We start from the raw sequence: 12800 nt of genomic DNA on the forward strand, positions 1-12800 counted from the left end.
CAGGAAAATAAAACATGTGCCTATTTGTCATCTTGCTGACTTGTTCCTGAGTCCCTGGCAGGTTGGGAGTTTTGTCTGTTTTGTTTAATGTGCTTAATAAATATTTGTTGCCTGCACATGTATTAAGTGCTTACTATGTGCCAGATACTGTTCTAAATGCTTTTTCATGGCTTAATTCGTTTCATCATCACCCAACCTTCTAGAGAAGGTACTATCATTATACCCATTTTACAGTGGGGTAAACTGAGGCTCGGAGAGGTATGAATGGGGTTCCAACCTACCAAAACACGTGCCTTGAATAAGTATCAAGTTCGATCATGAGAATTAGAAGAGTAGGGGCCCCGAAGGTCGACATTGGGCCGGTCTCAACAACCACTGGGCCTCGAGATTTCTCCATTAGCAAACGAGAAGCAATACCCGCTTTGCCCACAGCATGGCGCCGAAGGAGAGTGGGGAGGGCGTCGGCCTGCGCATGCGTCCTTACCCACAATGCTTCTTGCCCCGGCGCGCCTTGCTTCACGCCCTTTCGCAGCACTCGTCGTAGAACTTTCCGGCTTTCCCGGTGGGAACACGGCTTCTCCCCGCCCCTAATTGTAACCAGGCCCCGCCCATCTCCGCGAGGATTGGTTGTCCGTCCCCTAACTCCCGTGGTGATTGGCTCTTGTCTCTGCCAATCCTTTTTAGCCTTGTGGCGGGCTGTGGGCTGCTAACAGGGAAAGCGGTGGTGGCGGCGGCTGCCGCGGCGGCGGAAGTGGCCTGCGAGCCCGGTCCTTGCCGGCACCATGGTGAGGGGAGGGCGACGACGGGGTCGCGACGGCAGGGTTTCGCCGGGAGGTGGGGGGCGCGGCCGTCGGGAGCCCTCGGGGCAGCACAGGGCCGGCGTGCAGTCCCGTCCTCGAGCCCCGCCCCCGGGCTGGAGGCGGGAAACTGAGGCCAAGCGGGCAGGTGGCTCTCCCACGTTCCCCAGCACGTCGGTCTCGGGCGATTTAGAGCTAAACAGACATAGAATCATCCTTTAGCGGCCTAACCGCAGTCTTCCCATTCCGCAGAGGGGGAAACTGAGACCCGAGCGGGAGTGAACGCGCCTAGTGTACCGTGAATGCTACAAAATGGGTTTTCCGGCGGGGAAGGAGTTCCGAGCGCGTCGAGTGGAAACTGGGTGTAGGAAAGCAGGGGGCCAGTGTGAGTTCTTTAGCTAAGCGGATTCCGGGGATTTCAGGGCTGGAATGTGCCCAGCGTGTTAGCAGCATCTCTTCCCCCGCCTCACGTTTTCAAACAGGAGAACAGGCCCAGAGAAGGGATTGGCTCCCTCAGGGTCACACAGCCTGTCGTTCCTAGGTGAATTCGAGCTCGGAGACCACTAAATGAATCTTCCTGGTTCACAGAATGAAAAGCTGAGGCCCAGGGAGAGTGCACGTGCTTTCCCAGGGCTACGATCCCAACAGACAGGCAGGGAAATGGAGGCCCACGCAGAGGAATTTCAGAGCTGGGTGCTTCCTGGGAGAGGGCCCTCCCGTTTTAGGGAGAGAAATCGAGGCCCTCGCTGGAGAAGTGACTTCTAGTGTCCACTCTGGGCGACGGAATTCTGTACTTGGGAGTTCTCCTAGGTGTCACTCCACATTTCTCAGAGCTAAGGGCTAGCGAGAGCTCGCCCTAAATCCTGCTGGCTGGTATGGAGATCAACAGAAGGGAGCAGGTCTCTCTGCTGGACAGAGACAGAGGTAGCATGAGGGCTTGGGCAGAACCAGAAGGACCTGCCTCTTTAAGCTTCATGACGTAGGATATTTGTTTTAATCCCTGACAGGTCCCTCAGAGACTAGAGCCAGGACCAAACCTGTTGCCTTGCAGTGGATTCCAACTCATGGTGACACTGTGCGTTACAGAACAGAACTGTTGTACTGCATAGGATTTTCTTGGCTGTAATATTACGGAAGTAGATCACCAGGCCTTTCTTTTCAGAGCACTGATGGCCAGGTTCTAACTGCCAACCTTTAGGTTAGTAGTTAAGCACAAATAGCTTGTGCCACGCAGGGACCTGGAGATTAGAATAGGGCCTGTGCAAAGTGTGGACTCAGTGCTGTTCCCACCTGTGAGACGAGGAGTCTTCAAGCCCCGATCCTCCAGGTGTTTCCTAGCTCAGAGAGTGGATACACTGAGACATTCACCCTGTGGTCAGGCACAGGCTGGAGGGAGGGTCTCTCCTGACCTTCCACAAGCCTTCCTGGATGAGGAGCCATTGGGACTCTTCCTTAGTGGGTCTAGACCTGAGCTCCAGGCCCCAGAGAGCTGAGGAAGGAATTCTCTTTCCTGGAACTTCTGTGATTTTCTACCTCACGGCAGCCTTGTCTCCCCTGAACCAGCCCTCTCCTGTCTTACTCAGCACTTCCATGCATCTTCCTCGTTCCCACGGGATTTCACGTCCTTGAGGACCCTTCCTCTTGCCTCTCTCTCCAGAGTTTGGGGACAAGAATGCAGAAGGTTGCAAGATAGGGCCACTGCCCACAGAGAGCTGCCTTGGCTAGGGGTCGGCAACCCCAATCCTGGCGTCTCCACTCTCCCATCTGTAGTTGTTGTTTGCTGTTGTCAAGTTGACCCCAACTCGTAACAGCTTTATGTACAACAGAACGAAACATTGCCTAGTCCTGCATCCTCCTCACAATCACCAGCGTGTTTGAGTCCATTATTGTGGCTGTTTTGTCAGTACCTCTCACCGAGGGTCTCCCTCGCCCTCGCTGGCCTTATACTTCACCAAACTTGAGGTCCTTCTCCAGCAATTGATCCCTCCTGATGACATATCGAAAGCAAGCAAGTTGGACAATATTCTGTTGTGATCCATAGGGTTTTCATTCACTGATTTTCGAAAGTAGATTGCCAGGCCTTCCTAGCTGTCTTAGTCTGGAAGCTCTGTTGTAATCTGTCCACCATGGGTGACCCTGCTGGTATTTGAAATGCCGGTGGCATAGTTTCCAATGTCACAGCAACATGTAGGACACCACAGTGCGACAAACTGACAGATGAGTGGTGGTCTCCCACTCTAAGTCCCTCCTTCTTCTCTGTGAGGGGACAAGAATATCCTGGCTCGTCCTGCGTGCTTCCTTGGGGAATGTGCATCTCTCCCTTATTTATTCAGCAAATGTTTACCTTGTTCCTCTCCTGTGCCTGGCACCAGGCTCAGCAGAGTCCACGCCCTCTGAATTCTCCAGTCTAGCAGAGACCTGGCATTTCCAGTCTCGCCAGGGAGGCAGTTGATAAACAAGATAATTAGAGACTGGGTAAGTCTGGATGGTGACAAACAGGGTACGTGGAGAAGTGGAAACCTCACCTCCTGGACAGGGTTATTAGGAATGTGCACAGACGCCGCAGGCGGATCAGGGGAGGGGCAGAGCAGGCAGCCTGGGTGGGTGTGGGGAGCAGGAGGCTGAGTAGCTGGAGCCAGGTGGGCCTGGCTTAGGAAGCACCAGGAAGCCTCTTGGAGCATGGTGAGCAGGGCGAAGCTGACCCCATTTGTGTCCCAGACATTCTCTGCACCTGCTTGGTAGGGAGGGGACTGTCCTCCCTGGCTGCGTTGGGCCATGTGGTAGCCTGAGGGTGGCTGTCACAGGTGTGGGGATTGTGTGAATGCCACAGGAGGATATCCATCATGTGCACACAGCAGACATTAGCCTCCCTCAGCCTTCCCGGGGCCTGGCCATGTCCCCAGCAGGTCCCTCCCTTCTGGGTACAAGAGGCCCTGTGAAGTGAGGGGGTTGTGGCCTGATGTCCACTCTCAGCCTCCCAGAGCCAGCCTGACCAGCTCCCTGCTGGCAGTCTTGGAGGAGGGCCTGGTACCTTCCAGGGTTCTCATCCCACGGAGTTCAGGTCCCCCACATGCCAGGAAAGCAACCACCGTGCCGCAGTCGAGGGTGGTGTCCAGAGTCCATCAGACCCGTGACTCCCGCACCCATTGGGGCAGAGTTTCTCAGAGGAGCTGGTGCAGTGGCTCCCTAGGAAATGTGGGGAGTCCCTGGGTGGTGCAAACAGTTACGTGCTCAGCTGCCAATGGAAAGATTGGAAGTTTGAGCCCACCCGGAGGTGCCTCAGAAGAAAGGCCTGGTGATCTTAAAAAAAAATCAGGCATTGAAAACCCTGTCAAGTGCAGTTCTACTCTCACACACATGGGGTTGCTGTGAATCAGAGTCAGCTCGCTGGCAGCTGGGTTTTGGGAAACACAGCCGGGACCACTGCCCTCCTCTTGCTTCGCACGCAGCAGCCACCCCTGCTTCCTCCTTATCTGGCCTTCCAGGAAGCCAGCTGAGGAAGTGGACTGGGGCCTGGCTTCCTGCTGGCGCTGCCACCTCCCACACGCAGCTTTTCTTGCAAAAGGCCTCGGGGTCCCCTCCAGCCCCTCTATTCAGCCAGTGAGGAGGAACAGGCGGCCTCTCACAGGGCCATCCTGGAGAAGCCACCACCCACGGACCCCAGGGTGCAAGGACAGAGTGAGACTTCCCCCAATGAGGGACCGCTGGACTCCAAGGCAGGCTGGGAGTTCCAAAGTCGGCAAGGCTAGGTGTAGCAAAGGCTCAGGCCCTGTTCTTCGTCTTCATTGCACCCACTTGGGATGGGCGGCATCAGACTGGGACTGCAGCTCCACTGCAGAGAATAGAGGGCCAGACTCTTTGTGTTTCCCAAATGAAGAGAGCTGATCTTTTTTTTTTTTTTTCCTATTGTGAAAAATGATGTGGTGGTGGCATCTGACCTCTTAACTTCACAAGGGGGAAGGAAAATCAAGATCAACAGCCCAAAGCTGATTCCTTTGAGGCAGAGGTCAGATGTACCTCCTCTGTCCAACCTTTTTTTAAATTCTGACATGAACCGTCCCTCCCACAGCAATCTCTACTTCTCTGCTAGTTCAATAATGCGTTGCAGTGGCCACACAGAACTTACAGACCATACTCACAGTTATGGGGTTTATTAGGGAAGTAACTGGGTACAGTTCAGGTTCAGGAACAACTCAGGTACAGTTCTTCAATCAGGACAGCTTCTCAGCTGTGTCTGCAGGCAGGCCTCTCTCTGGTCCTTGGCCCCTTGGCCTGGCCTCTGCCCTGCTTGGGCAGGTGTTACAAAACTGTTTCACTCTGCCTATAAGCACCCAGAGGTACTCCACTCCTCCAGGAATCCTGCCTGAAGGCGCTCAGCTCTCTTGCTCCATGGGTCAGCACGCCCACTGTAACTGCCTTGCTCCGTGGGCTGAGAAGCCCACTGCACCATCTCATACCGGTCTCTTGCCATCCCCAGTGTTACAGCTCTCTCTCTGTCTCTTGGGTCTAGGAGGTTCTCAGTGCAGGGATCCTGGGTCCAAAGGATGGGCTCTGCTCTTAGCTCTTTCTTGGTGGTAGTGAGGTTCCTCCGCTTCCACCTCTGAGATGGCTCATACGAAGCTTAGTAGGATGGCAGAACTGACCAGTCCCCTCATTAGGGTTCCATATACCTTATTTGCATGGTGCTACCCCCACAAGGGTGCTGTGTGCCTTATTTGCATTATTAGCAAGCTGTCCAATCACCTTGGTGAGCCACAGTACCTTATTTGCATAGTCCCACCCAGTCATTTGATGGGAGCTAAAAGACCATGGTGAGAAGAGCCATGTAAAAGCCATCCATTGCACTGTACCAGTTATAAAAACACTACATGTTTTTCATAGAAAAAAATTTTGGGGAATCCCTGGGTGGTGCAAGTGGTTAAACACTCAGCTACTAGCTGAAAGGTTGATAGTTCGAACCCACCCAGTGGCACCTCAGGAGACAGACCAGTGGTCTGCTTCTGAAAGGTCACAGCCTTGAAAACCCTATGGAGCAGTTCTGGCGACCCTATGTACAACAGAATGAAACGTTGCCCAGTCCTGTATCATCCTCACAATCGGCGTGTTCATGTCCATTGTTGCAGCTCCTGTGCCAGTCCATCTTAGCAAGGGTCTCCCTCGCCCTCGCTGGCCCTCTACTTCGCCAAACACGTCTTCCAGCCATTGATCCCTCCCGATAATGTTTCTGAAGCAAGTGAGCCGGACAATGTTCTGTTGTGACCCATAGAGTTCTCGTTGGCTGATTTGCGGAAGTAGATTGCTAGGCTTTTTTTCCTAGTCTATCTTAGTCTGGAAGGTCTGCTGAAATCTGTCCAGCATGAGTTACCCTGCTGGCATTTGAAATACCTGGGCATAGCTTCCAGCATCACAGCAACACACAAACCACCACAGTACCACAAAGTGACAACTGGGAGGGGGGCGATGAGGGTGGTGGCACCTTATCTGGGCAAGTGGTACATAAGAGAGTCTCATCCTTTGTTTCCCCTTAGCTGTAATAACCGCAGGCTTTCTCTGGAATGTTCCTCTCCCCTCACCTGGTGGGTTTCTGGCTTTGAAAACCTGGCTCAGGTGTTCCTGCTCAGAGCGAACTCTCCGGTTATTCTTGGCAGTCACTCTTGGTCTGGTTAGGGGTGCCCCTATGGCACAGGCGCACTCGGGCTTTAGATACAGGGCAAGCATGGCTTTGCCTCTCACTGGCTCTCTAACCTCGGGCAAGCTCCTGAGTCTCTTAGCCTCAGTTTCCTCCTGTGTAAAGTGGGCAGGATGATAGCTGTACACAACAGTGAAAACGAGGCCCTCAGTCTTCGTGTGTCAGTGTGGGTATGTCTCAGACGACAGCTGAGCCTAAAACTTTAGCAGGCCAGGAAAGGGCCTGGGCCCTGTGGCCCATTTATAACTGCAGAGGGTAGGGCCTGCCCTGGCGGGGTGCAGTGTGTGAGCAGGGTTTACAAAGAGGTGCCTGAGGTGGTCGGCCCCGGGACTAGAGAGCAACCCCTCTGAGACGGGGGTGGGGGGTGGGGTGGCGCTGTGTTCTTTCCTGAACTGGGGGACGGCGGTATTCTAGGGTCCATGAGCAAGATGTCAGGGTGCTGTGTGAGAAGTGTTGGGGCTCCATGGTCTGGGCAGTAGGCAGCCAAGGGTGGCAGAGTCTCACTGTGTCCCAAGCCCAGGGCCAGATAGGCCAGTCACACACTTTTGTTTGTCTTTTAGCTCCCCTTGTCGCTGCTGAAGACGGCCCAGAATCACCCCATGGTGAGTATGCTCCTTCAGGAGAGAGCCTTGGGGTAGGGGAGGGACACCCAGTGGTGAACTGCAGGGGGACGCCTGGGCACAGGACACCTGGATGCGAGTGAGGGACCTCCAGCCAGCTCTCTTCCTGCCTGTTGGCTACACACGGTAGCTCACACACCCCCATCCAGGCCGATGTGATTTCTGCTGGGTACAGAAGGAACACTTGTTAAAGCAGCTCGAGCAGGGGAGACACACTGGACGTTGAAGCCCTCCTCATTCCTGTGCCCCACCCCTTAGCTGGTCCCTGGGATGTGCACATCCAGCACCAGTGTGCATGGGGGTGTGCATATAGTTTCCTTTAGCATAGATGGTGTCATGCTGTGCACATTGTCACCAAACTGCTTTTGTCCCCAGCATCTGTCTGCATCAGTCCATCCTTTTCTCTTGTGAGTTTTTTTTAATTGGGATATAATTCACACGCCGTGAGGTCCAGCCTTTTACAGAGCACAATTCAGCAGCATTTAGTTTGTTCACAGGTTGTCCATCATTAACATCTAACTCAAGAACATTCTTCTCACCCTGAAAGGAAACCCCATACTCATTAGCGGTCACTCCCCATTCCCCCCACCCCCAGCCCCTTGCAGCCACTAATCTACTTTCTGTCTGTGGGTTTGCCTGTTCTGGGCATTTCATATCAATGGACTCACACAATATGTTTCCTTCTGTGGCTGGCTTCTCTCACTCAGCATCGTGTTTAAAAGGTTCGTCCATGTTGTACCATGTATCAATGCTTCATTTCTTTTTACGGCTGAGTAATATTACATTGTATGGATGGACCACATTCTGTTTATCCATTCATCTGTTGGTGGACACTCGACTGTTTCCACTTTTTGGCTGTTGTGAATAATGCTGCAGTGAACATTTATGTCACATTTTGTCTTCATTTCTCTTGAGTGTATCCCTGTTGTTGTTAGTTGCTGTATAGTCAGTTCTGACTCACGGCGACCCAGTGAGTGTAAAGTAGAACTGAGTTCCATAGGGTTTTCAAGGCTGTGGCCTTGGAAGCAGATTTCCAAACCTGTCTTCTGAGGTGCCCCTGGGTGGGTTTAAACTTTTCGGTTCATAGTTGAGCGCTTAACTGTTGGCCACCCAGGGCCCTCCCCGTAATCCCCAGAGAAGTGTAAGGAGGAAGCAAGTACCTGCCTGTGTGAGAAGGGCTACTTGGTGGTCTGGGCATGGGCTCTAGGACTTTTGTGAGGCTGGGTGGCCACCTGCAGGGTCCCTACAGGGCCCAGCCCAGCTGGCACACTGACCAGCTGGGTCTCTTCCAGCTGGTGGAGCTGAAGAATGGGGAGACCTACAACGGGCACCTGGTGAGCTGTGACAACTGGATGAACATCAACCTGCGGGAGGTCATCTGCACGTCCCGGGTGAGTGCTGCCCCCATGCCATGCCCCTCTCCACCCCTCTGCATGGTGGGGCAGCATGGCTGGGTGTGTGGACTCTGAAGGGGGCATTGGTGGGAGTGGTGTGGTTGGAGGTGCATGCTTGGGCTGGGGGCTTGCTAAGCCTCAGCCCTCACTTGCCAGTGGGGCTGCAAGCCTCTCCCTGGGGCCTATGGGCAGAGTTGGGGTGCTGCTCACATGCCCAGCACTTGTCACCCTTCTGGGCCACAGAGGTGGAGTCTGGGGTTCCAGGATGGAGGCCTGAAGGGCAAGGTCAGGCCTCCAAGGCCCTCAGAGTACCCAGACTTTGCACTTGTGGTGGTGCTGAGCAGAGTCGTGGTCAGGGGTCAGGCTACCATCCCACCTCACCTTTGTGTCTGCATCTGCCCTGACCCACCTACAGGTGCCTGTGGTTACAAGTCCTCATACTCTTGGGTGAGGCTGTTGGTGCTCTAGGGCAGGCCTGGTCCCCTGCCGGCCTCTGCTGCCTTCTGTCCAGGTTCTGGACAAGGTCCGGCCTCCGCGGAAGGCTGGAGTGGCCATGGGAGAGGCATCCAGGACATTAAGAAGTGAGACCCATAAGTGTAGGATGGGGAACGGCTCCCAGGTGTTTTGGGCCACCTGCCCTCACAGTGACCCACAGAATAACCAGTAGTGAAGGCAGCAGTTTCAGGGGAGGCATCTGCTCTCGGCCAGCCGGGGCCGGGCTGGCCTGAGTGGAGTGGCTGCTAACCCCTGGGGCTCCCTGTGCCCATGCACAGCAGGCTATAGCCGAGCTGCCCTCCCTGCCGAGGCCGCCCCTTCCCACCCCAGTCCATCCACTTGGGCTGTGTCCCATCCTGGCAGGCAGGCGTGGGACCTGAGTACCCCTAGATGCTGCCCTGTGCCCTACTTTTTCTTCATTACATGTGTTTGCATCCCCCTGAGGGCACCTGGGCCGTGTCCGGTCTGGCTGTGACAGGTAGTGCCACCAGGTGGGGTTGAGGGTACAGCTGTGTCCATTAATCAGCACACAGGGTTGCTGGGTCAGAGGCCGCAAGCAGCTGGAATTTTCTACATCGCAGGCAAGTTCTCAGTGGTTGCTGGACAGCCCCCAGGATGAGGTTCTGGCTCTTGGGCCTGCTGAGTCTGGACAGGTGGCCTCCCCTGGTAGGCCCTCCATGACTGGACAGGGCTAAGCCCATCTTCATCCGTAAATGTGACGGGTAGGAGCTGGGATGGGTTGGCCTCCCCATGCTGGGCCCAGGCCTGTCGAAGTCAAGCGAGAGCTGGGTGAGTGGCCAGCTGGGGCCTGAGCTTCAACTCAGAATCATCCTGTGTCATTGTCTGCTCTGCATGTCGGGGGAGGGACCACAGCCTACACTCCATCTGCCCCTCCTGTGCTGTAAAACAGGCCACAGCACATCTCTGCTAGGGGTGGCTCCACATCGGGATCCCCGAGACCAAGAACTCGAAGCTTCCAGGGGCAACACAGGCCAAGTGTCCATCCTGTAGATGGTGGCAGCTGCCTGGTGTTTGCCCCCGGTCCAAAGCACCCTGTGACCAGCACCTGCCCTCCCGCAGGATGGGGACAAGTTTTGGAGGATGCCGGAGTGCTACATCCGCGGCAGCACCATCAAGTACCTGCGCATCCCTGACGAGATCATCGACATGGTCAAGGATGAGGTGGTGGCCAAGGGCCGTGGGCGCGGTGGCCTGCAGCAGCAGAAGCAGCAGAAGGGCCGTGGCATGGGGGGCGCTGGGCGAGGTGGGCCTCCCTTCCCTCCCCTACTGCGTGCTCCGAGTCCGAGCTCAGTATTGACATTCCTGGCCCGTGCTGTCACTGCGTTAATGGGAGCCATGTGCCAGCCTCAGAGCCACCCCCTGACCCTGCCTGCTTACATAAAGCTTCAAGGGAGGGAGGGTGTGGGCCAGCTGAGGCTGGTGATCGTCACTACCCATGATTCCCCCCTCCCTCACCCCGTGGAGTCAGAGAGTGCCAGCAAGAGCTGAGAGCTTCCCCAAGGCCTGGACCAGCTAGGGGACCCCCACCTAGGCCTGAAAGTGCAGAAACCCTCCCCCTTCTGTTTCTCTCCTGGGCAGGGGATATGGGCAGCAGGTGGTGCTGGAGGCCTGGATCCCTGTCTCTGCCCCTCCCTCCTCTTAGAAGTTCTGGCTTTGTCCTCTCCAGTGACCCCCCACTCCAGCCCCTGGGGTGGGTCCTCTCCCCCAGGAACCCTGTCCCGAGCTGTCCTTTGTCCTCCTGGGGCACCCTCAAGGGTCCTGGTGGCTGGGTCTCCCTTGTCAAAAGAGCAGCCTTCTAGAGCACTGGCCGTATGCGGCCCGGGGTCAGTGGTTCCACCCCACATTCTCCGTTCCACCCCATGGCCCCACCTCGCAGATGAGGAAACCCGATGGGAGGGGTCAAATAGCCCGGCCCCAAGTTTTAGGGCACCGGAATCCAGTTCTAGATCCGCTGGATCCCAGGGTGGGGACTCAGAGCTCAGCGCCCAATGCAGCTCCTCTCTGTCCGCAGGTGTGTTTGGCGGCCGTGGCCGCGGCGGGATTCCGGGCACTGGCAGGGGCCAGCAGGAGAAGAAGCCGGGCCGACAGGCGGGCAAGCAGTGAGCTGCGCTTACCCAGACCACAGAGACTAGGGGGCCGCGCCCCGCCCCACCCTACCCCGCGGCGGTACCGGGCTCTCCCACCTGTTCAGAAAGAAGAGGCAGCAGGTGTCAGGAGAGTCCGGGTCGGCGTTTCCTTCCAGTCTTCTTCCTTAGGAAAAGCGCTCCCCCCCCCCTTTTTTTTAGCAGCAGTTCCAGTTGCATGCACCTCTCAATATTTTTAGTTTTGTGGAATTGTCTTGGGACCAGCTGCTGCCGGGTTCCTGGGAGTCTCGCGTGTGACATGGCCCTGAAGCCTGGTTGGTGTTTGTTTGCCCCGCGAGTAGAACAGCGCTCACGGAGGCTTCTTCCGTACCAAGCGTAGTTCCCTGCACAGTGGCGTGCAGGTTTATTTTAAGCTGGTGCACTGAAGTTAATGGCATTGGGTCCCTTAAACGCAGCCCCCAGATGGCCATTTCCAAACACATGGGAACCAGCATGTGCCCTAGAGCAGGATGGGGGATCCTATGTCGTCTTCCCAGAATAAAGTTGGAGACACTGCATGTCTAACTCCCTCCAAGTCCTGGGGCGCACCCTTGTGGCCTCCGCCTTGGGCATCTGCAGGTTGCCTGCGCCTGAGTCTCAGGATCACCTAGTGAGAGCTGCCCCTTACGGGGCTGGCTCTGGAGGTCTGCCCCTTCACCAGATTATCCTCCCAACCCCTTTCCCCCTTTATAGTGGGAGAAGCAGAGGTGATTTCACGGAGACCCCGTCCCCTAACACACGGTTGACAGCGTTCCTTTATTTGTGCGTGTTTCCTTTTCCCCATTCTGTGAACCCGGCTCACACCAGGGCTTCCCCAAAGCGTCTGTAGCCAGTGGGGCTTCGGGGGACACTCGAGCACCCTCCCCAGGACCCGCCTCTTGAGTCAGCGCTGGGGTCGCCCCTTGGCCGTCCCTGAGATTGAGCTTTGGCAAAAGGTTCCAGGCGGTGGCAGGGCACAGGGCCCTGGCTGCGTTCATGGCGGTGGAAGAGGCTGTCACTGTGCCTGTTCATTCCCTGTGGCCTGTGGGGATTGTCCCGGCCATTCCTGGAATAAACAAGTGCTGGCATGTTGATATGGAGCTCCATGTCTGGGGCCCAGAGTCCTTGTGTACATCTCCCTCCACACGTTCAATTGTTAGACCTGCTCCCAAGTGGCCCTTGCTCCCTACATTAGCGTTTCTCTGGCCCACCCTGCATGCCGGCTGACACCAGTCCTCCTAGTGACCAAGCTCCCAGCCTCACTAATCCCCCTGCATTCGTGGCAGACGCGGGCAGTGGGGGTGCCCCATGGACTAGAGTGAGTCCTCCAATAGGCCTGGTGGACTGGAGGAGAGAAGCCCCACTTCGCCCTGGGTGAGAGGTCAGCACCTGATTGGGCCGACGTGGGGGGAGATCTGGGGTCAGGCGTGGAGTCTGCCAGGGTCAGGACCTCTGTCTAGGGTCACATATCTCATGCTCGGGAGGCTCCGGCTGCTCTCAGTTCTATTGTCCCCCACCCACGAGGCTCAACCGCAACAAGGCAGCCGTCACTGCGTGCTTTCCCGGTTTGGGGGCTCGACCTGGCCCCGGTTGCAGCCAGCTGCACCTGCGTCACCGGCCCCTGGCGCCCGATGGGCACATTGCCTTGACCTTTCTAGCCGGTGGCCCGCCTCCCCACCCGT

General features: G+C 56.2%; 1 protein-coding gene across 1 annotated transcript; it reads left to right on the forward strand.

The window, feature by feature from the left end:
* The first annotated feature begins 682 nt into the window (after positions 1-682).
* LSM4 (LSM4 homolog, U6 small nuclear RNA and mRNA degradation associated) lies at positions 683-12570 on the forward strand. Its single transcript, XM_004384387.2, has 5 exons — positions 683-785; positions 7047-7088; positions 8399-8497; positions 10076-10259; positions 11028-12570. Exons 1-5 carry the CDS (start codon positions 783-785, stop codon positions 11117-11119), a joined length of 420 nt encoding a protein of 139 aa, XP_004384444.1. The 5' UTR covers positions 683-782; the 3' UTR covers positions 11120-12570.
* Positions 12571-12800: the final 230 nt, after the last annotated feature.

Source organism: Trichechus manatus, unplaced genomic scaffold (genome assembly GCF_000243295.1).
Source record: "Trichechus manatus latirostris isolate Lorelei unplaced genomic scaffold, TriManLat1.0 scaffold00122, whole genome shotgun sequence".
Lineage (NCBI taxonomy): Eukaryota > Metazoa > Chordata > Mammalia > Sirenia > Trichechidae > Trichechus > Trichechus manatus.

Coding starts and splice junctions, on each gene's coding strand:
- LSM4 (XM_004384387.2), top strand. Junction 7,089..8,398: donor CGGCCCAGAATCACCCCATG/GTGAGTATGCTC, acceptor GGTCTCTTCCAG/CTGGTGGAGCTGAAGAATGG. Junction 10,260..11,027: donor CATGGGGGGCGCTGGGCGAG/GTGGGCCTCCCT, acceptor CTCTGTCCGCAG/GTGTGTTTGGCGGCCGTGGC.